The following is a 21,859-nucleotide window of genomic DNA, read 5'->3' as shown; positions in this document are numbered from 1 at the left end:
TTCCCATCTGTTCGAAGTACCATACTTCTTATGCATAATTCTAAAATAAATTATGCTACAGAAAAGAACATGTTTAGATACAGGGTAAACCTCACTTATTTCTAATCAGTTCACTTATTTCAAATGAGACATGGTTTTTTTTAATGCATTCTACAAGCCAATTATTACAACATTTGTTAATTTTAAACAATAGTAATAGAATAAAATAAAGGTCAGAGCCATTAAAAAAAAAAATGTATAAACATATATATATATATATATATATATATACACATATATATATATACTTTCTAGTACATATACACATACACACACACACACACACACACACACACACACACACACACACACACACACACACACACACACACACACACACACACACACACACACACACACACACACACACACACACACACACACACACACACACACACACACACACACACACACACACACACACACACAACGCTTGATAAAAATGTAAAAAAAATTAATTTCTAACTAAATCTTGGGATATTCAGTTTCAATCTGTAGAGTAAAATAATCACATGACTATAATTTCAAACTTATGTCTATCAGAGAGTCAAGCAATTTCAATTATGCTATCAACATGTGATCTTTTTCATTTTATAATCTTAATTCTTGATTAATTTATTTTTATGTATTTTTTTGTTTAATTTTTAATAGTAATGTTAAAGTATTAATTTTAACAGTTATATTTTTTGCTGATAAAATTTTACAAATTTGAAATGTGTATATATAAGTTTTTAAATTCAATTACGTCAGAACATCTTTTCAGATCCTGTAATAGACATACACGATCTGATGTGATTCACTCTTCTGAATGCCAAAATCACTCTCAAGAATAATAAGCATCCTTCATCCCACATTTACAACAGTATTTTTTGTTTCGTCCTGTATTTTCTGTTTCTTTTAGAAAATTGAAAGTTTTTTATCGCTTACTTTTCTGAGCTGGATGTGCTGTTGTATAGGATTCTTTCAAGCTTACTTAAATTCAAGTGATGTTCATCTCTATGAGCAACACCTTCAGTCATTTATCACAGAGACCAACTAGAAAGTAATTCTGTTAGGGGTTGCTTCTTATAGTTAATGTAATTACATGTCATAGCCATAATAAAATGAGCGATATATTTATGTAGTCTTTTCTCCGATGAAATAACGTATGTATTGTATAAATATCTAAATTCAGTTTTAAAATATTTTATATTTAATACAAATGGTAAAATTTTCATTAAAAACATCGTGCAAATACATCATACAACATTCATACTTCTCAAACTGTACATAAATCCTGCTAAAACTAAATTATCTTCTTTACGACCTAATGGTCCCATTACACTTTGGAAAATCTTATCAAGCAGCGTCCTAATTCATATAGAATCATAAAGTAATAATGAAAAGGTAAATATTAGAAGTACGTAACAGGTTCTCAATGGTTCAGTAAAGTTAAGCAGTGCTCCATAAAGTATCCTTTTAAATAGGTAACAATATAATAATGGGTGTGCACTTGGTAGATCTTACTTTTATGTTATTAACTGAAGTATCATTACATCTTGTTCATTCCTATATTTAAAATAAATTGCAATTTTCTTATAAGATATTCAAAAACAAAAAATATACTCAAGAACTTTTAACAAAAAAATGTATTTCTACTGAGTATTTCTACTGAGAAAAGTATTTAACTGAGAAAAGTATGTAACTGTATTTCTACTGAGAAAAGTATTGTTAGTGTCGATACATGGAATTGATACAGGTAAAAGTAAATATAAAAAGAAACTTTCACGTAAATAAAAAAATCTATAAAAATACTACAATAAAATCAATTAATTATTATCACATATTAATCACAAAAAACTTACAATACTTAAGAGGTACAACAAAAACAGTATTTCTGCAGATGTTGTTCTAAACAGAAAAGTATTTATAGGCATAAAATTTTGACTGTAGAATTTTTTTTCTTTTCCCATACAAATGCAGGCTGAAATAATTTTTTACGATTTATGTCATATAATATTGGTAAATTATTTATTTTTTATGTTTTTATTGTTAACATTTTTTTATTTAAGAATTGGTTTTATATCTACTTTCACTGTTGCTAATTCTACTCTGTATACATACTGAGTGAAATTAAAAAAAAAAACTTTTTTCATATATAAATATATTATAATTGATCTGCACAAGCTTTAGTTAGATTTTTATTTTTGTCAGTAGTTGTTGAGAATTTTCTTTTTTTCTAATAAGATCGGATTACTTAAAAATATGGTGGTCAAAGTCTGTTATAACAATTATAGTCAATTATTATATCAATCCTAGCCTAATTTAAACAGGATAATTTTCAGTAACAATGGAAGATCAAAGATTTATAACCACTAAATGTACAGATTTAGACCACTTCAGAGAACATGCCTTTAAATGCGCCTTCATGTGAATAAACTAAATGGAAATGGAAGCCTATTTACATGTTTTAAATGAATACCTAGATGTGAAAACAGTTCTTATGGAACTGATAATTTGCAGCAAATAAAGATATGATGGAAATCAAAAACACTCAGACCATAGTAAAAATAGTTCCATCTATTTTCTGTGCTCATGGCATAATACAAGATATCCTCTTTCCTTTCAGAAAAAGATTTCATCGCATGATATTCCACAGAAGCCTGATTAACATAAAAAGACCCTTTTACCAACCTACTTTTTAAAAAAGTCTAAGTTGAATTTAAGACTACTGATTGTTGTGGGATATATTTTTTTCAGATAGAACAACTACAAGGAAATCTTTAAAAAAAATATTGAATATTCAAAAAATGTAATCATGCAAATTCTGTAGTCTAATTTCTTGAGAAACTTAAATATATTGTGAAATCTCAGTCATGTTCTCCTCTTGATGCTAAGTTTGTTTTGTGTAATTAATCATAATTAAAGAATATTTTCTTATAATGGTGGTTTTCTTGTATCGATGCAAGTTATAGTTTAGTACTTAGTAATTTTAGTTTAGTTTAGTACATGTGCTTGCATTCATGGAAATTAGAATTTACAGTAATTTTCATAATGCAAGCACAGTAATACAAATCTGTAGCTTAAACAAAAAAATGTACGGAGAAGTTCCAGAATTCTGTATGAATTTCAAATACAACCACAAGAGACTTTGACTGTAGTGCAAAGAGACAAACAGTATAACATCATTTTATATGAATTTTATGGGTAATTTATTTATTTATTTAATAAGAACCTGATAATCATGAAGGTAAATTATACGAAGATGTGACTACAGCCATTCAATAAAATACAAATTACAGCACTGTTAAACAAAATATTGTTTTCTGTATTTTTTAATTAATTAATGTTTTAAAAAAATATAAAATAGTATTCATTAAATCATCAACCACAAATTACTTTCACCAAAAAAAAAATCAAAAAATTAATTAAATGAGAATCTCTGATAAAACTTATTCATAATAACAGTAGTTAGGATCTTACATACATATATTAATTATGTATATTTATTAAAAAACTGAATTCAAAACACTATTAGTAAAATATTTTTTTTTTTTTAAATAAGAAATCTTTTAAAGATGTGAATTAAAAAGTAGCACAATAATGATCAGAAGCTGTAACATTAGACTATAATAAAATTAACAATTTCACTTAAAAATAATAGATTTCGTTAATTAAAAAAATAATTTATGCATAAAAATAATAATTGTAAAACAAAAATCGAAATTGTATAGTTAAAACTGTAACTTATTAATCCATTGCCGCACACCAGTACAAAAATGTACCAAGTACACCAAACAACTGAAATAATCATTTATTATTTGATAATCACAAACATATTTTACTGCACCATAAATACTGAATTTCTAAAAAAAATTGAGAAAAAAAATTCAAAAGTGTTGGTTGGCAGTGGATTTTAGATATTTAGTTTTAAAAAAAAAAATAAAAAATAAAACTGAAGTATTAAAAAAAATGGTAATAAACGAACGAGTCTACACCATTTTTTCTTTTGTTTTATTCCATTTTCTTTAAATATAATAGAATATTTTAATATTATAATTAGATAGTATTTATATAATAATATAAACATATATTACGGTATAACGTCCCATATTTCAACAAGAAAATCTGGTAATTTCCTATTCTTCAGTTTAAGTGAAAAACACATTTCAGAGTTCTGATTTCCGAGTGTACGTAATTCTGTTAAAACTGATAATAATTTAGCGAATATTGGTGACAATCTTGGTCGTACCCTATTATCAACATAAGATTTTAATGCTTCCAAGTATATTTCTTGTATCTTCTCAACTTTCCATCCTTCAATCAGCGATGGACGTTCTAAAAAAAAAAGAATATAAAACACAAATGTATTATGAAAATTGATAAAATATGTTAAATTCTGTTTTATTTTTAAATTTAATTATATAGAATGAACTTGTTATTTTTATAAATAAATAATCAAAATGTATACAAAACCAAAAAACTGCATCACATAGTAGTCTGAAATCATCTGAATCTAGGATAATAAAATAAGCTGTACTGCAACCTCAGGAACTTCTCAAAAACACTTTCAATGTAAAAAGGGAGTACTTTTATATTTAGTATCTTTTATATTTTACTGTGACAAAAACTAATGAATCATCACAGTATATTTAAAAAACTAACTAATCATTCTAGCATGGTTCTCCAAATCAGAATATCTCGGTAATTTTTAGGAATGACTGACTGTATTTTTTTTAATACTGAATGACTAGCGAGAAATGTCGTTGATAAAGGCTAATCTGAAAAATTTTAGTACATTGCTTCTATACTTGAAATATCTGATGTTTCACCTTGAAATGTTCAATTATTTTTTTCACATTTACCATATCTTTTTCATGAAATGAATTATTTTAAATGCATGCTCAAGTTACAAATTGGTTTTGTGCTGCTCATAATCAGAGCCTGTTTGCTACATGTATAGAAACAATGAGCAAAGTATGTATTTCCACCAAAGTAAGTAATTTTACCAGTGATATCAGTCTCTGGTAACTGGAAACTGGTAAATTTAATAGAAAGAACTGTAAATATTTCTTGCTGGACAGTAAATATTTCAGAAGGTAGCAATTTTATTCTTGTCAGTAAAAGTATTGTTCTCTGAGTAGATTACAGAATTACTGACACTGAGAACAGTAATATTACTAACTGAATTAGTAAATTACACCATTTATGGTATAATTACACCATTTGTGGTGTAATACTACAATCAGGAGCAAAGAATCTGTCAAAAATTTGGAGGATTGGAGGAGACAGAACCAACAGGGCAACTTCGTTAAAAAGCATAGCCAATGAAACTGCTTGTCACTAGGAATTCTTGTGCAGATTCTTTTCTACTGAGTCTATTACGCTAAGTACAATGAATTTACTGTTGCACTATTAAAAATACTGCACTCAGAAAAGTAAATCTTAACAGAGGTTTACTAGAGGGCAGTATTATTACTTTGGACTTTTTACAGTGCAGGAACTAGGAAATTTTGGTCTCTACTAAAGTTATATTTACCATCATTTATATATATATATATATATACTTATTTATTTACTTAGATACTAAAGTTACCAAATATATGCCTAATTTAATATTGGCGGCTGAACACGGTACAGCAACTCAGATATGAACTGGTGCACAATATACGAATGCGCTGATACAAGCATCACTACCATCATGCAGATGACCGTGCAGTTTTCCCACCATAATGGCACTGCAGCCTCACCGCTCTCAGGCTCCAATAAAAGAGCATTCACCACGAGAGTGAATGCAATTCATCATTGACCACCACCTGGAGAAGACCAAGAGGAAGAAGAAGATGGAAGAAGTCAGAAGTTCCCTGGTTGGCTCAATATGGGACCTCCTGGCGGATGCCAACATCCTTGCCGAAGAAGCAGGTCTGGCCAGCTCACTGAGGGAGTTGCTAGACACGAACTCTACTTTCCCGCTCCAGCTCACCGACCTTCAATTGCCCTGGCTGGCGGACTCGGCAGCAGTAGCCAACTCGGAGTCGGATCTGGAATTGCTCAGGGAGAACAGCCTCGGCTGCGTCAGTGAAGAACGACTGACGCAGACCTGACACTGCGGGGCTCTGGGGGGCCACCACTACCATGCTGTAGTGGGGACCCAACTGCCACTGAGGGAAAGCACAGTCGAACTTCAATGGACGAGCTGCAACTCCCTGACTTCTCCAGAGACCAGCTTCTGGACCCATCAGCTCTTCTCAGAACTAACGCAAAAAACAGCCCTTTTCAGGGCCATCACAAGGTTATGGATAACAAACCATTGAAGCCATTCAATGACAACAGCCCTTCTCAGGACTCCCCTAAAGTTAGCAATTACAACGAGCTGTCGAAGCCAATCGATGACAAAGACCACCATAAGGGACGGATCAGGGCCACCATAAGGTTAGTAAGCGCCACATACCGTCGAAGCCATTCGGCGACAATACATATATATTAAGTTATATTTCCCATAATATTGAGTTACTAAATCAGGTAATTTTTATACTCTATACTCAAATTTTATACTAGAGTATATTAAGTATAATAAATTAATATTTAAACCTTTTGAAAAAAGTCGAGACTTAAGAATTAATTAAAATAAAAATAAACATGAAAAAATAATTTCCAGTAATCGATGTGATTCTGTTTATGAAATAATACAATAAAATAGTGACGATTTTGGGCGGTGTAAATATAAGTTTTTTATTAGCATAATAAATAATATTTAACTAAGGAAAATTCTGATCATGAATCCCTGTAATCTCAAAAAAATATTATCGTGATCACATATAACTTTTTATTGGGTATTATTAGAAAGCACATTATTTATAATTATAAACATTTTAGATGACAATTGTAAATGATCTAACAGTATTATATTAAAGGTAACTGATAATACTGAAACTGAATCCTTCACATCTTATAAAATTTTTCAAAGGCAGGATATCAGATATGTAGAGTACAAGAGCACTGCAATAAAATTATTCAGATTGCCCTTTACTAACGAAATTTCTCACTAACCGTTCAGTATTAGATATATTACTCCTAAAGATTTAATGAAACATCCTGGTTCAGAGTAAAATACTGGCGTACTGTGATGATATCATTAGTTTTTGTTACCGTGCAATTTCATAAAAGATACTAAGTTTGGTGTCCTCCTTTTTCACATTTGAAATGTTTTTGATGAGTGATATCAGTGCTTTTGTTCAACAATGTTTATCAAATTGTATGGATTTCAACAATTTTATGAGTGAAGTTAACTAATTGATTTCACATTTTATCCATGAATCTCTTTGGTTTTTAATTGGAAAAAAATGGGTATTCCTTTTTTGCCAGTTTTGATTAGTTTCAGGTTTTAGTTCTCTTTCTTTGATATAAAGAGATGAGCAACTTTTGTATTTTTTGGCCAGTTGTCATGTCAAAAAGATAATTTTTTTACACTTGATTTGGAAAAAAGATTATTTAAGGACAATAGTTTATGGATTGACATAATTTCTTTTTAATTTTAGAGTTTATTCAAAAGAACACATTTGACAATTTTTTCACATTTTTTTCTATTAATATTCTTCAGGCAATTCACGTTTGTAATAAATAGAAAAATCAAATTGCTTCACATAAATACTCCCGATATTTAATCGCTTTTCCTCTTTTTTTCTGGCATTTCACAACCTACCAGTTGTGTCAATTTGTCAACTTTAATGACATTTGTCATCACTTTTTTGTGCTCTTTTGGAATAAATGTTTTTTCCAGTAAAAAGTATGATTTTTATACAAATCATAACATTTAGAAGGGAAACTTATTTGATAATAGATATAAAATATAGAAGAACGGATTAAGAAGTTTAATCATTTAACTGCTGTAAATCTCAATTTGAGATCGGATCTTTCCAAAATCAAGACAATGTTACCTACCTAGACTTCAATAGCAAAGTCTTTAGGAAGAGTATATAAAAGTCTCACTATACAAAAAGAAAGATTTTGGCCACTAATTATTTTTCAATGGATGAAGGACCTAATTCACTAGACTGGTCACCTGTACAACTGAAGAATGTAGCCCGTCTAAAGCTAGTTTTAAAGCACAATGTAAATAAAAACCCTTAATGACCATTTGCTTATGCTATTAAGAAGAAAGAATCACACAAAAACTGTGAAAAATTATTAAATGAAGTAAAATATGAAGAACACCAATGAAACTTATGCGCCGACTAATAGTAGTGGCAACGGTTACCAAAAGGTGAGCAGATTACACAAAATATAATAATTTCTTCTGTGAACCGGGTAACCGTGAAGGAATAGACATTATCATACAGAAATGGTTACTTCAAAGAGAAACAGCTCCAGCAAAGATGGATATGGTCATCCATTTTTAATCTACCACACAGTTTTCCTGCCTCCAATAAATATAAACTTTGGATTAATAGTTATTCATAAAAGCAATGAAAAAAGAGAAAAGGATTCCTATATAAGGCAGATATTCCTTCAAGCCATTTCCTGATCAAGCCAATTAAAAAGAAATCAGTTAATCTTAAGTAAACATTTTGATAACCTGAATTCATCTAAACCGAACATGATGGATTAAGGCTTTGGATGGCTTTGTAAGTATCTGCAATAATTTCCTTAGAGATATAAAAGGCCGATCATAGAGGAGTTATTTTCTTCATCACCACAGAAGTTTTGATTCTTAAATGGCCACTGTGATTTCTTTCCTGAAATAAGTTGTGTCTGATGAGCACAGAGAAAGACACCATCAAGATTTTTCACAGAAGAATGGAGAAATGATACGGTGAGGAATGAAAATTTCTTAGCTATATTCTACTACACATCAGTATAAGTGACATATATGAACAATACAAAAAGCAAAGAATAAAAAAATAAGAATAAGACTAAATCTTCCAATCTGCAAGTTTAATATCAAACCAAATTTTCACATTTTATTAGTACCATAATAATTTTGTAAATAAAACTAGCCTTTATAAGGACGAAAGCATGTTTGTTAATTTAAGTCTTTCTCTCCAAATATTGGTGAGCGATATAAAAATTTTATTATCAGATTTGAGCTTAAGTACACCTAGATCTGTACAGATAAAATATAAATACAGATATAGATAAATTTTGTTATTTTGGGAGAAAAGATTTGTTTTTACAGACTGATGTTATTTTACACACATACACCACTTAAAATTAAAAAAAAAAAAAAATAAATAAAAGTAAATTATTACCAGAAAAGATGACGATTGCCGTTAATAATGCATATTCAGCATTATCAACTTTCATGGCATACATTTGTCTGCAAAATCGTAGTAAATCTTCTACGACATCTCCCATACCAGCTAATGTATATGAATCTCTTGTATATGGCTGATTGTTGGCGAATAATATTGAATCGGTTTGGACGTCATACCTTCTTGCCATTCTTAACATCATTACTTCACTTGAACATGCCTATAAAATACAATAAAAATATGATTTAATATTAAACAAATACGTTTAATTCAGGAGCAGATCAAGGATTTTTGTGCCTGTGTATATGGACTTCCACAAAATAAGTGAAATGATAATTATAATATTTTTTTAATTAAACAGATTCATTTTTATTAATTTGATAAAGTTTGTAGCTACAAAAGCTGTAAAGGTCTGAAAATACAATTTAAACAAAATTTATACAGGCACACCCCAAAGATTGTATTGTTGAAATCCAATCATCGTTCAAAAAATTAACACTGATTTACTAAATAATAAAACTTATTTTAAAAATATCTAATTAAAAAGTAAAATATAATAAATTCTTCTTTTAATTTCACCTTTTTTTAAGCAGCACAAAATTAAGGATCAGTGAGGTATTTTACAGCGGTTAGATTTTAAATTATCAGACTTGTTTTTTTTATTCTTACAACATATTTCAAAAACAACTTCCATCTACAAGAACAGGCTTATTTATTCCATGTGAATGCAATAATAAAAATAGTTACTGGTTATTATATTATGTCACACATGCCACTAAAACTTAAGCCCCTGAGTTGGATATATAAAAAATAATTCAATACATTTTTGGCTATAAAAATTGTTTTTTTCAATAGAAATCATCAAATGCATACACAATGCCATAAAAAAAAAAAAAAAAAAAAAAAAAAAAAAAAAAACAGTAAAAAGGGTAGAGATAGAAAACTAGAAAACAAACCAATTACTGAATACTACTAATCCAGCTTTACTAAGAATTAAATGTTTTCAGATTAGAAAACAGATTTTGAAAATAAAACTATTAAAAATTAATTTAAAATAAATACACATATTTTCAAACCTTGAGCAATGCAATCTGATCTTCCCTGAGTAACTTATCAAATCCAGGCAGTCTCTTAGCAAACTCAACAATAAGTTGAACAGTCAATATTGTAATTTCAGTGATGTGTCTAAACCTTAAATCACTCTCCTCTTGATCATCAACTGCGCAAGTTGTATTATAACAACCCTAAAAATATAAAAAGACATTTGTGAAATATAATACAAAACTTCTACAAGCAATGATATTTTATATATATATATATATACAGAGTGAACAAGTTATTCAGTGCATTTTAGGTTAATAAAAAATGAACAAAGCAATGTAGTCCACGTTAATTCTTTTCAATCATCAGTATAGTTACCACAGTTACCTGAATGATCACGGCCGATGTGATGTAACAACAGGGGGGATTGTCAGTTGAGCAATGGCTAAAGTGCAGGAGATTGCAACGTACATGCTATGGATTCATGAAATAAAATCTGTTATTATTGTCTGTAGACGTTTTCGTTACAATCATCCTTCTAAATGTTGGTATCAGAAGTTTAAGGATACAGGAAGTGTAATACCCAAAAAAAGGTGCTGGCCATTTCTGAGGAACTTGTGGATCGAGTAAGAGAAACTTTTCAGTGAAGCTCAGGTAAATCATCATGCGAATTTAGAACTGGGAATACTGCGATCGACAATTGTGAAAGTTCTACACAGGCACCTAAAACTTCATGAATACAATATTCAGTTGGTCGTGCAATTAAAGATGACAATAACCATGGTGTTACAATTTTGCCATGGCATTCTTGAAAATGTGAATAAAGATAATGTGTTTTTAGAAAAATTAATCCACTCTGAACAAGCTACCTTCCATGTTTCTGGTCACATTAACCATCATAACTGTTGGATTTGATGTAGCGAGAACCCTCATGCTGGTCGACAAACACAATGTGATTTTTCGACCTGCAAATTAATGTTTGATGTGCATTGACTGCTTATGAAGTGATCTGACCATTATTCTTTGCCAACTGAACAGTTGTTAGCATTAGTTATCTAGACATGCGACAGGAGTATGCAGGACCACAAACTAAACATCGGCAATCTAATGTTTACTAACAACAAGAAGACGCAACACCACAATGGGTTTACGTGCTATGAACTATTTCATGAACAATTTACTCAACATTGGCTCAGTCATGATGGACCAATTCCCTAGCCAAATCTTGATTTCTTTCTGTGGAGATTTGTTAGAAACAGGAAGTACAGAACAAAGGTTGTCAACATCAATTAACTAAAAAGAAGAATTAAAGGTATAAGTAATGGTTTAACTATAGATATTCTTATAATGTGTGGTGTGAAACTGAATATTGTCTAGGCAATTTATGCACCACAAAAGATGCTCATGTGGAACTTGTTTAAGTGTTGTACAGGAAACTGTTTCAAATGTTCAATAATAAAACGTGCATATATGTACATTGCTTTGTTATTTTTTTTATTAACACGTAAAATGTGCTGAATAATTTATGACCCTCTATTTTTATTCTATATATATATATATAGATTCCACAAACCTCAATGCTTATGAGCTTAATTTTTATGGTGATGCAGTCAATCATGGATTTTTAATTTTACATTTATCTTTTCTGAAAAAACTGTGTTTTAATTATTTTCTTAATCTAAACATCACAGTCCAGTACTGCAAATTGTAAATGCTAGATTCATATAATAATTATACACTCACTCTATTGATCATATCTTGTACCACACTATAGAATTTTACTTTTTAAAGGGAATTTCTGTTCTAAGAAGTGGAGATATATAATTTTTTGGTTGTACATCCTAGAAGCAAAACATGCTTTGGGTGTATGATGCATTTGGGTGAGTTGTTGGCAGATGTTACAACCTTAGTTTAATTATCCATCACCATATAGAATTTCTAACATTAAAAAATTTAGGTATATTTCTCACATACATATACACACAGATATACACAAAACCATGTCTTGCATACATAAATATAACATTTACATAAACACACATATACCATGTACAAATAAAAATATGACTACTTTTTTTATTTTTATAGTTCACATATTTATAGAAGATCTATAATGATTTAAATTAAATAAAAGTAAAGGTGATGTTTTTTTATGCTTTTCAAATAGGTCTTAAGATTTTTTGAAATTTAATTTAAAGCTTTTTGAAATAAAAACTAAACTGAAGAATATAGATGAACTTTATTATTTACATCTAAAATCTACATTATTCTACTTTGTATTTATCTACTTTTCTATACAGCTACCTTTATCACATTTTTTATAGTGTTTCACTAGTTTCTTCATTCCCTCTTTAAGAAATTCCACTGCTAGTGACTTAAACCGCACAGTAACACATTTTTCAATTTGTTCTCATGATCAGAGCTTTGTGATGGAAATTACATTTTAAAATCAGAGCTAAGTCAAGGGCTGTAGGATGAATGAAGATATTCCTACAAAAATTCTTCAGTCTTTTCATCGACTGATATAAGGTGTGTGGCTGGGCATTATCGTGCATAAACAGAATCCTACTGGATATGTTTTTACAGTTTTTCTAAGATTTTTAAAAATTTAACAATACAAATCAGCATTCACAGAAGTATTGCAATCACTAAATTTGACAAGCAAGACACCACACACGCGTTTTACTCCAAAAAACAGTAGCCATAAGCTAGATTGTTCTAGTTTGACCTTTCCGTTTAAACTAGACTTTAAACTTTATTCAGTTTAGGAATACTGCCATCACACTGACAGCTGTTATGTCTGAATGTTTGAATAAGAAATCCACGTTTCATTTCTGGTAACAATGTGATCAAACAATTAATTGATAATTATTATTTTTGTAACGCTGTAAAAATTCATATGCTGCAATGAGACATTTTCTTTGTGTGTGTTAGTTAACATCTTTGGTATCCATTTGAAATATAATTTTTTATAGCCCAATTTTCCAATCAAAACTTTATAACTTAGGATCATGAAACATTAGCAAACATAAAAAATAATTGACACGGTTCAGCATCAGTTTTTTGTTAACTTTTTCAGTCAAATTATCAATTAATTATCACTGACAGCCAGCTATTCATCATGAATGTTCATTTACCCTTCAAAAATGAACAGCAGTGCCGTCTTACTTTAGCATGACTCAAAATATTTTCCAAGTAAATATCAGAAATTTTGCACTGAATTTCAGCCTCAGAATTGTTTTTTGTCATAAAAAATCCGATTACTCCTCATACTTCACCCTGAGCAGGATCGCAAACTACAGCACTTATCAGTTTGTTGAATACAAACAACAAAATTACTAAATTTATTGTTGCTAATAGCTCACTATTGATTGAAATAATGAAGCTATACAAGCACATCTGTTTACATTGCATACATAGGGTGCAAATTCAAAAAGAACTTGCTTTCAAAAAACGCCTCATATTAGGGAATATCTGTGCCTTTCAATTGTATACATTTGTTTGGAAAACTATTAATTATTTTTTTATTCACAAATACATTTTTAATCATATGCGTATAATTTAAAAAGAATTAATAATGTTTTAATACTTTAATGTGAATTTTAAACTAAAGATATTTCTGTGCATTTTTGTAATCAAACACTTTCAAGTTAATGCTTAACATTAACTATTGTAACTGCATTATGTATTTCTGTTCAATATAAATAACTAATTACATTTACCGATAAGTACTGAAGTTCATTAGGTACATTAGGTACAACTAGATGTCCTAATGCAAATATTCTTCTTTTTGATTCCGTAAATTGATACGATGAAATATTTATTAAAAGATAACGTGAATTGTCTTTAACTGAAGAATGCCACAATAAATCAAATCTTCACACATCTGGCCTCGAGGACCACAAAAAAAATGGTTCGAAAAACTGTGCGTAAGTGCACATTCCATTATTTAGAACTTATGCTGCTGGATAATTAATATTTTTAAGTAAAGTCTTTGTCAGTATGATCAATAAATATTCTATTTATATTTAATTTATAACACACTTAGATACATTTTCATTTATTTAAATATTATATTATTAGTAAATTATCTCGCATTGTTGAGTTTAAAAATGGTGTATATATACAATATTTATGTAGAGTATTATACTTAATGTATTCATATTTAGTTTCACATTTTAAGTTACATCTTTTACCGTTTGATTTACATTAACAATAGTATTATAAAGACAAAATATATAATATAAAACAGCTGTTGAACTCAGCTAGATTAAAAAATGTATATGCTTTATATAAGCAAGAAGAAAAGTTACATAGTTTATTTATCATTAATAAGGAGGACATGAAAGTTAACGATATAGTGGTTCTCAGGTAGATGTAACTTTGCCGATCATGTAAAAAATTCTCGTGTTACGATCAAATTCATTTTGTTTCTAATAAAGTCACACACTGTGCAATTTTGCTTTGAGGTACCTTAAAATAATGCTAAGCTATTAAACAAATTAACAACTTATGCCTACATTATATTCCCATATAAAAGAAAAATGTTATTTCTTCAGGATTCCTCAAAAAGTCAGAACTTTTCTTTAAGACACAAAAATATCCTATCAGATCATTATCTGGTGCCCATAAATATGAATCGTGTAGACGGATATTTTGAAAATTAAAATAGCTTAAATTAGCCTTGCTAATTTATATTTAAAAATTTAATTTATATTTAAAAATGTGCAATCTTTACTAAAAAGAATGCATTATTTTTTAAGAATTTTTATTCTTAAAAAATAATAATATGCACCTTTACCAAACCAGACAACAGAATTGTTTTCATACAACAATACTTGGCTTACAAGAAAGTGCCTTACGTTGCCTTTGTTGTCATTTTCAATAAATTACCGAGCCATTTGAAAAATCTTCCCGCCAGTTTATTTAAAATACAATTAAAATTTTCTTTTATGAAAACAATATTATTCTGTAGATGATGTTTTTAAATACAAATTAAAAACAAAAAAAAAACATGATTTATCTGCATCCTGTTCAACAGTATGTGATCAAAATAATTTTTAATAACAGCTTCTGAACTGTGAATTATTTTGAAGCAATTTAATGTATTTAACGCAACATTATTTCATGTGTTTGTATTTAAATAATTATGCATTTTAAACACATTTATTTTTTATCTTAATTTATTTTTACGTTTATAATTTATCTTATATGATGCGATCTATTTAATATATTTTTATTAATTAAAAAATTAATTTTTGAATGCTCACTCGATACAGTAAAATTTGTTTAAATAGCGTAAATATTTATAAACTGAATAAACACTTAATAAGTGACTGAATAAGTACTAAACAATCTAACTGCTAACAGACATATGAGATGACCGATTCAGGTTTCAACACTGGCTCTCAAATATTCTATTTACAACTTATTCAAAAAGATAGGTGAATTACAGTACAAAGCATTTATAAAATTTGTAATGTACACTTTATTTTCCATAACAAGCTGAATTACACATAAAACACACATAAGGTAAGTTTCGAGACAGCTTACTGACAATCATAAAGAAATGAAAGCATGCACATCAGAGAACTCAAACGATGCAATCCATTAAAAAAATGAAGTTTTTGATTACGATGAATTGCGGTTAGGACTTGGATCATTGCATCAATCATTATGGACTAGAATTAAAGTGACAAAGCAGAGTAAAATCCTAATTCAGTTAGGAAATATTCACACCGCTAAATTGATTACAATTGTCTTTTGGGAAGCTAAAAGTCCAACTTGTGTGATTTTTTAGAATAGCATACAGTTAATAGCCAGTACTGTAGCTATTACTATTGGTACACTGAAAAAAGTGAAACCTGCAATTCAGAAAAAAAAATGATTTATAGAGAAAAGGAGTCGGAGAAAAACTAATATTCTTTAAGAATAATGATTGTATGCTAATTGCACAATCAACACTTCAAACTACTGAAAAATTAGACCAGAAAGTCACAGTATTAGTTAAGGTTGTGGATCTTTTGACTTACCTCACCTTATCATACTTCTTTTTATCTGGGCCCTCAAGCTGTAATTATTATTAATATAAATAAGTTATTATTATTATATGAATCAAGTTTTACGGCAGTAAAAAACTAAAAACAATTACACTAGAACCATTAAGCTTTAAGATAAAAAACCATTACCGCTTGCATTAAAACACTAGCAGATCAATTGAAGAAGAATCTAGTTGCAGCAGATAAATAAAATTGTACCACAAAATACTAAAGTTTATAATAAACTGTAAAAACAAAAAAAAAAAAAAACCTTTAACTCTACTCAATAAATTATCCATTTAAGCAAGGGTTTACATATTTCAACAAAGTATTTATGGCCAAAATGTCATTTCAATTTTAGTCAAATGTGCAGTATATTTGTTTTTAAGACAACCTTACTCATCTGATCATGTATGAAATATTTAAACGTAAAATGTGAAATGTAAGTTTGTATTAGTAAAATGCTCATTTCCTATTATATGTAATTGCTAATATGTCAATTAAAAGAAAAAATTGTTTTTTCTACTTACTATTCGTTTGAGGTCCTCTTCAGAAGGCTGTTCATACTCATTCTGAAAATAGACTAGCCTATGTATTAATTCTTCTTGTTCAGGACTTACAGGTTTAATACCGTTCACTGGAGATCTACTTCCGCCACTACCCGCACTACCTATACCGATCCCAGATACATTAAGCCCACTGCCACTAGTATCTGTATCCACCTGTAATAAACAATAAATATGATAATATAAATTCCACAAAGTCATTTTATATTAAAAAACTCTGTTTCACGGTCATTTAAGAAGTTTCACTAATTTTTCATTACAGTTTAATTAGCAGATGATTTATATTATTAATCGATAATATAAATAATGCTACACTGCCCTTGGCCAGGTCTCTGAGGCTTTTAATCACTTTTTTTTATTTTCAAACCGTTTTTTTAATAATTATGCAGGGATTAATCCTTCCACAAAGATATTCATCTTATTAAACCTCCTTGTCTCAAAATGAGACCAAACTAATTTATTTCTCTCTAAGGCTTGGTACAGTATATATCTTCTTCTGAATACAGCTACTACTTTTTGCAGAATGTTATGATGAACAAAACTATAGGCAAATCATTAAGTACATGCAAAATATTTAACAGCTAATGTGTTTTAAAGTAAGAGAAAATTGATATAAAAGAGGAAAAGTGCTACATTACGTAAGCGATGAGAAAACCTATTACATGAACAAAGTCATTTTTTCTGATAAGTAAAACAAACATGATTGTAGTAAATGTTTGGGCTACATATTTCCTACTTGTATAAATGAAACGTGTCCGAAGAAATTTGATATCTCAAGAAAGAATCTGATTTATTTTAATAATGTTCGGTGACAAATACCAATAACAACATTTTGTAATAAATGATGCTAACGTATACTAATTGTTGGTAACCGATCCGCTTCACCAAGAAGACAAGAAAAATTTAATGAAATTATGTTTAGGTACGCAATACAAAATAAACACAAGCAAAAAAGTTTTTTCTTTGTCGATAAAGTAAATACTGCATTCTTCTTCTTTCTACTTTCATGACCTCTTTTTACCTCTTTTATTATAATTTCTTCTTAATTCTTCTTTTTACTTTAATCCATGATTGATTACACAACACTCCTTACAATAATTTTTAACTTGAATAATTTCTGAGCAATAATTATTTGCTGACCGACTCGATCTCCTCATCTGTCTCTATCCCAATGTCAGAGGTTTTTTTTTTCACCCTACCCCCTGGGCCGGATCCACAATTAAGCAAAGCACAGCCCAGGAGATTGTCTACTCAAATGGGCCTCCTTGTCTGCCGGCCATAAGTCTAGTCAGCCTGCCGGTTAGATCTTTTCATTGCCTGCCTCTAGCCCCTAGGGCAGGGTATCCAAGCTTCGACTATGTCGTTCCTGGACCCCACCCTAGAAGCCGAACTTAATCTTGATGCCAATGCCTCTAGTGAGAGCATCCTGTCTAGGGCACTCACACTGGGTCTTGGTCTTTTTTTGCAAAGGGATGGGGGAGTTCCAGTGCCTCATTACCGCCGCCCATCTGTGCAAGCACAGACAAATGGGAGCTCCGCACGAAGCTGTCCCTCAACCCCTTGCCGCCCCATCCATCCTGGCTTTGTGCTGGAGTAACCGTGTCGCAAAGTCAATTACCGCACGAAACCTGTCTGCCCCTGATAACATACAGTCTATGACTGTGTCAACAGTAAGGGGCCCAGTCACCAATCACATCAGGAATGTTCAGCAGCCCACGTCCGGCAGTCAAACACGGCGTGTTCCAGTGTATCGAGCTCTCCACAAGAAAGACAAAAGGAGTCGTCAGCTCTCCTCCTGCTATGTAAGTACACCCAAAACATGCTGTGGACAGATAAAAATTGGGTCAACCAGTAGGTGATCTCACCAAAGCTGTGGTTAGCCCAAGGCTCGATCAGCTGGATAAGACGATGTGTCCATCACCCTGTGGAGACAGGTCCCAGTGGACCTACCATTCTTGGAACAACCGCCTCTGCATATCACTCCTGTCAGCTCCTCCAAAATTCTTCATCCTGGCTAGTTCTTTAAATGTAGGGATGCCTGCAATTACTAAGACTGCCTCAGTGAAACTGAAGAGTATGCCAAAATGACAGGGAGAGCAATCTGCCTCTGCACACCCTCCAGTACCCGCCGATTTTAATTGCATCTCAGAGCTTTTGACCAAACAATACCCATATAGCATTACAGAATTGATTACATGAGCGTACAACTTCCTCTTTTGGATGACCGGGGGCCGACCACATTGCCCAAGAGACTACTCAGTGCCCACACTATCGCTCCTGCATGATCAGATGTCTCTCGCACATGTATAGAAAACATACACCAAGGACTGAACATCTTGAGAACCAAGGCCAAGGACTGAACATCTTGCAGGCCATTGAAACGTCCTCCTGGCCACCCATATCTCTCTCCTAAGGCGAGCAATCTCATCATTCTACCAATAAACATGTCGAGACAGATTATAACGAACAAACATGCCTGATGAGGTACACTCCTGCACGATCATCACCAAGTCCATCGGTGACAATGTACCAGCAAGGCGGGCCTGGATATTTTCACCAAAACGAATGCAACCACATTTAGAGACTATTATCCTGTCTGTTTGCAAGATCCCTGTGGAATAGCAAGTCTTGAACTCAATGATTAGGTGGTTGGACATCGATTCTAAGTCACTTCAGCTCATATAATCATATAATCGTTCACTCTCGCCCCAGAAACAAATGTCAGCTCTATTGCCGAGTACAAAGATCCTCTTGCAAATGCTGAAGCTTGCTCATTAATGTATATAAGGCCCATGGCCACAGCTTGATCCCGAAGATAAAACCCACGAAGATCATTGACAGAGCCTGTGAACTCAATAGCCTTTGCATTGAAATCCCCTGAGACCACCAAATTTCCATCTCGATGTCGACAAACCTCCAGGAACAGATCATCTAAGAACAATATAAACCTCTTCATGCCAGAGTTCAGCAAGCAGTAGCATGGAAAAACTGTCAACACTCCGAGGTTTGCCCAAATAAAACCATTCCCAGAGCCACTGGATACTAATGGTACACCAGGTCTCAAAAGGCCAAATGTTGCTGTCGATGCACTTTCCAATAACCACACCAAACACAGAATGATTGAGAGAGGCGGCTTGAAGAGGAGAACCACCTCGGCAGAGTGGTTGAGGGCCACCTCCCAACAGACATCAAGTGAACACCTCCTTCTGATCGTATTTAAAAGGAGAAACTTCATTTTCGGTCAATCATCCATCTTGTGGCCCTACGAATCACAAATCGCACACTTTCTTGGGCTGGTGTACTGGGCTCGCTGGTATCTCTTCTGTTCGCAATTAAAACACAGTTCAGTGCAGTCGAGTCCTTTGCAGGTTGAGGACATGTGCCCAACCTCAGCACTGAAACCATCTTTCTTCTGGATCATGGTCACTGAGTAAATGAGGTTATTTTTCAACCCATTCTTTATTTACTTATTTGCTTGATAATTTATTACACAGAAATTACATTACATGTAATTAATATACATTCCTGAAAATGTAGATCGGTAAAAATGTCAAAAGTCTTGAACTCTTTATTTAAGAGAAATTTTACGATACAAAAGACTACTTAGTACTTCTTTTTTGGGCATCATGATAGTAACAGATCGAAGTGGGGAAAGGCTCAGATTAGTACAAGTAGCATGTTTTAAACATATCTGAACACATTACAACCAATGCAACATCAGAGACAATTAATTCTTGTTTATTTACAAAACAACCTTTGTACAAGGCAAAGAACATCATGATTTAATTACGTAGTCAATTTCTACTATAAAAATAAAATTACTAAACTTTTAAATGAAATAATAAAAAAATTACCCTTTGTGGTTCTGGTTCCATTTTAAAATCTGGTGAACCATTTGTCGTTGAATTTGGTCGGTCTTTGTCTTTTTGAGCCTTTTTTTCTTTTCTTTTTACTGCACACTGATACTCTGGCACCACACCTATAAAATAAACAAAATTCACATTTTTAAATGGGTAAAAGGTATATAACTTAATATGAAAGGTAGCCAAGTACAAAACAGTAACAATCAATTTTGGTATTAAAATGAAAAGGGGAAATTTTCTATCACTACAACAGATTATTCTTGAAAAAAATAATTAGTAAAAGTATAATTATATTTTAACACTTGTGTTGTTTGTTTTCAGGATATTTTTAATGTATTATTGTGGTAGAATTATTAGCATTAAGTTGGCACAAAAAACTACTAGCACTATTTGGCACAGTACTAGGCCAACTGAAAACATTGTCAGTTTAATATAGATAATATTTATAACCAAAAATAAATACAATGCTTTTTTTTTTTTTTTTGTCTTCAGTCATTTGACTGGTTTGATGCAGCTCTCCAAGATTCCCTATCTAGTGCTAGTCGTTTCATTTCAGTATACCCTCTACATCCTACATCCCTAACAATTTGTTTTACATATTCCAAACGTGGCCTGCCTACACAATTTTTTCCTTCTACCTGTCCTTCCAATATTAAAGCGACTATTCCAGGATGCCTTAGTATGTGGCCTATAAGTCTGTCTCTTCTTTTAACTATATTTTTCCAAATGCTTCTTTCTTCATCTATTTGCCGCAATACCACTTCATTTGTCACTTTATCCACCCATCTGATTTTTAACATTCTCCTATAGCACCACATTTCAAAAGCTTGTAATCTTTTCTTCTCAGATACTCCGATTGTCCAAGTTTCACTTCCATATAAAGCGACACTCCAAACATACACTTTCAAAAATCTTTTCCTGACATTTAAATTAATTTTTGATGTAAACAAATTATATTTCTTACTGAAGGCTCGTTTAGCTTGTGCTATTCGGCATTTTATATCGCTCCTGCTTCGTCCATCTTTAGTAATTCTACTTCCCAAATAACAAAATTCTTCTACCTCCATAATCTTTTCTCCTCC

General features: G+C 31.1%; 1 protein-coding gene across 4 annotated transcripts in view; it reads right to left on the bottom strand.

Annotated features, from left to right (window-relative positions):
• Positions 1 to 403: 403 nt before the first annotated feature.
• EcR (Ecdysone receptor) overlaps positions 404 to 21,859 on the bottom strand; it is a 481,482-nt gene continuing 460,026 nt past the window's right edge. For 3 of the 4 annotated variants that reach the window (XM_075381840.1, XM_075381838.1, XM_075381839.1), the window contains 5 exons: positions 20,769 to 20,893; positions 16,879 to 17,070; positions 10,346 to 10,513; positions 9,267 to 9,489; positions 408 to 4,356 (listed from right to left, as the gene is read on the bottom strand). In XM_075381840.1, coding sequence (XP_075237955.1) covers positions 4,112 to 4,356; positions 9,267 to 9,489; positions 10,346 to 10,513; positions 16,879 to 17,070; positions 20,769 to 20,893 — 953 coding nt within the window. In that variant the 3' untranslated portion in view covers positions 408 to 4,111. Of the gene's footprint in view, positions 4,357 to 9,266; positions 9,490 to 10,345; positions 10,514 to 16,878; positions 17,071 to 20,768; positions 20,894 to 21,859 lie in introns of all 4 variants that reach the window. The other variant, XM_075381841.1, reaches the window with a different exon arrangement.

Source organism: Lycorma delicatula, chromosome 13 (assembly GCF_047948215.1).
Source record: "Lycorma delicatula isolate Av1 chromosome 13, ASM4794821v1, whole genome shotgun sequence".
Lineage (NCBI taxonomy): Eukaryota > Metazoa > Arthropoda > Insecta > Hemiptera > Fulgoridae > Lycorma > Lycorma delicatula.
The sequence above is the reverse complement of the archived record's forward strand: the minus strand, read 5'-3'. Positions and strand labels throughout refer to the sequence as shown.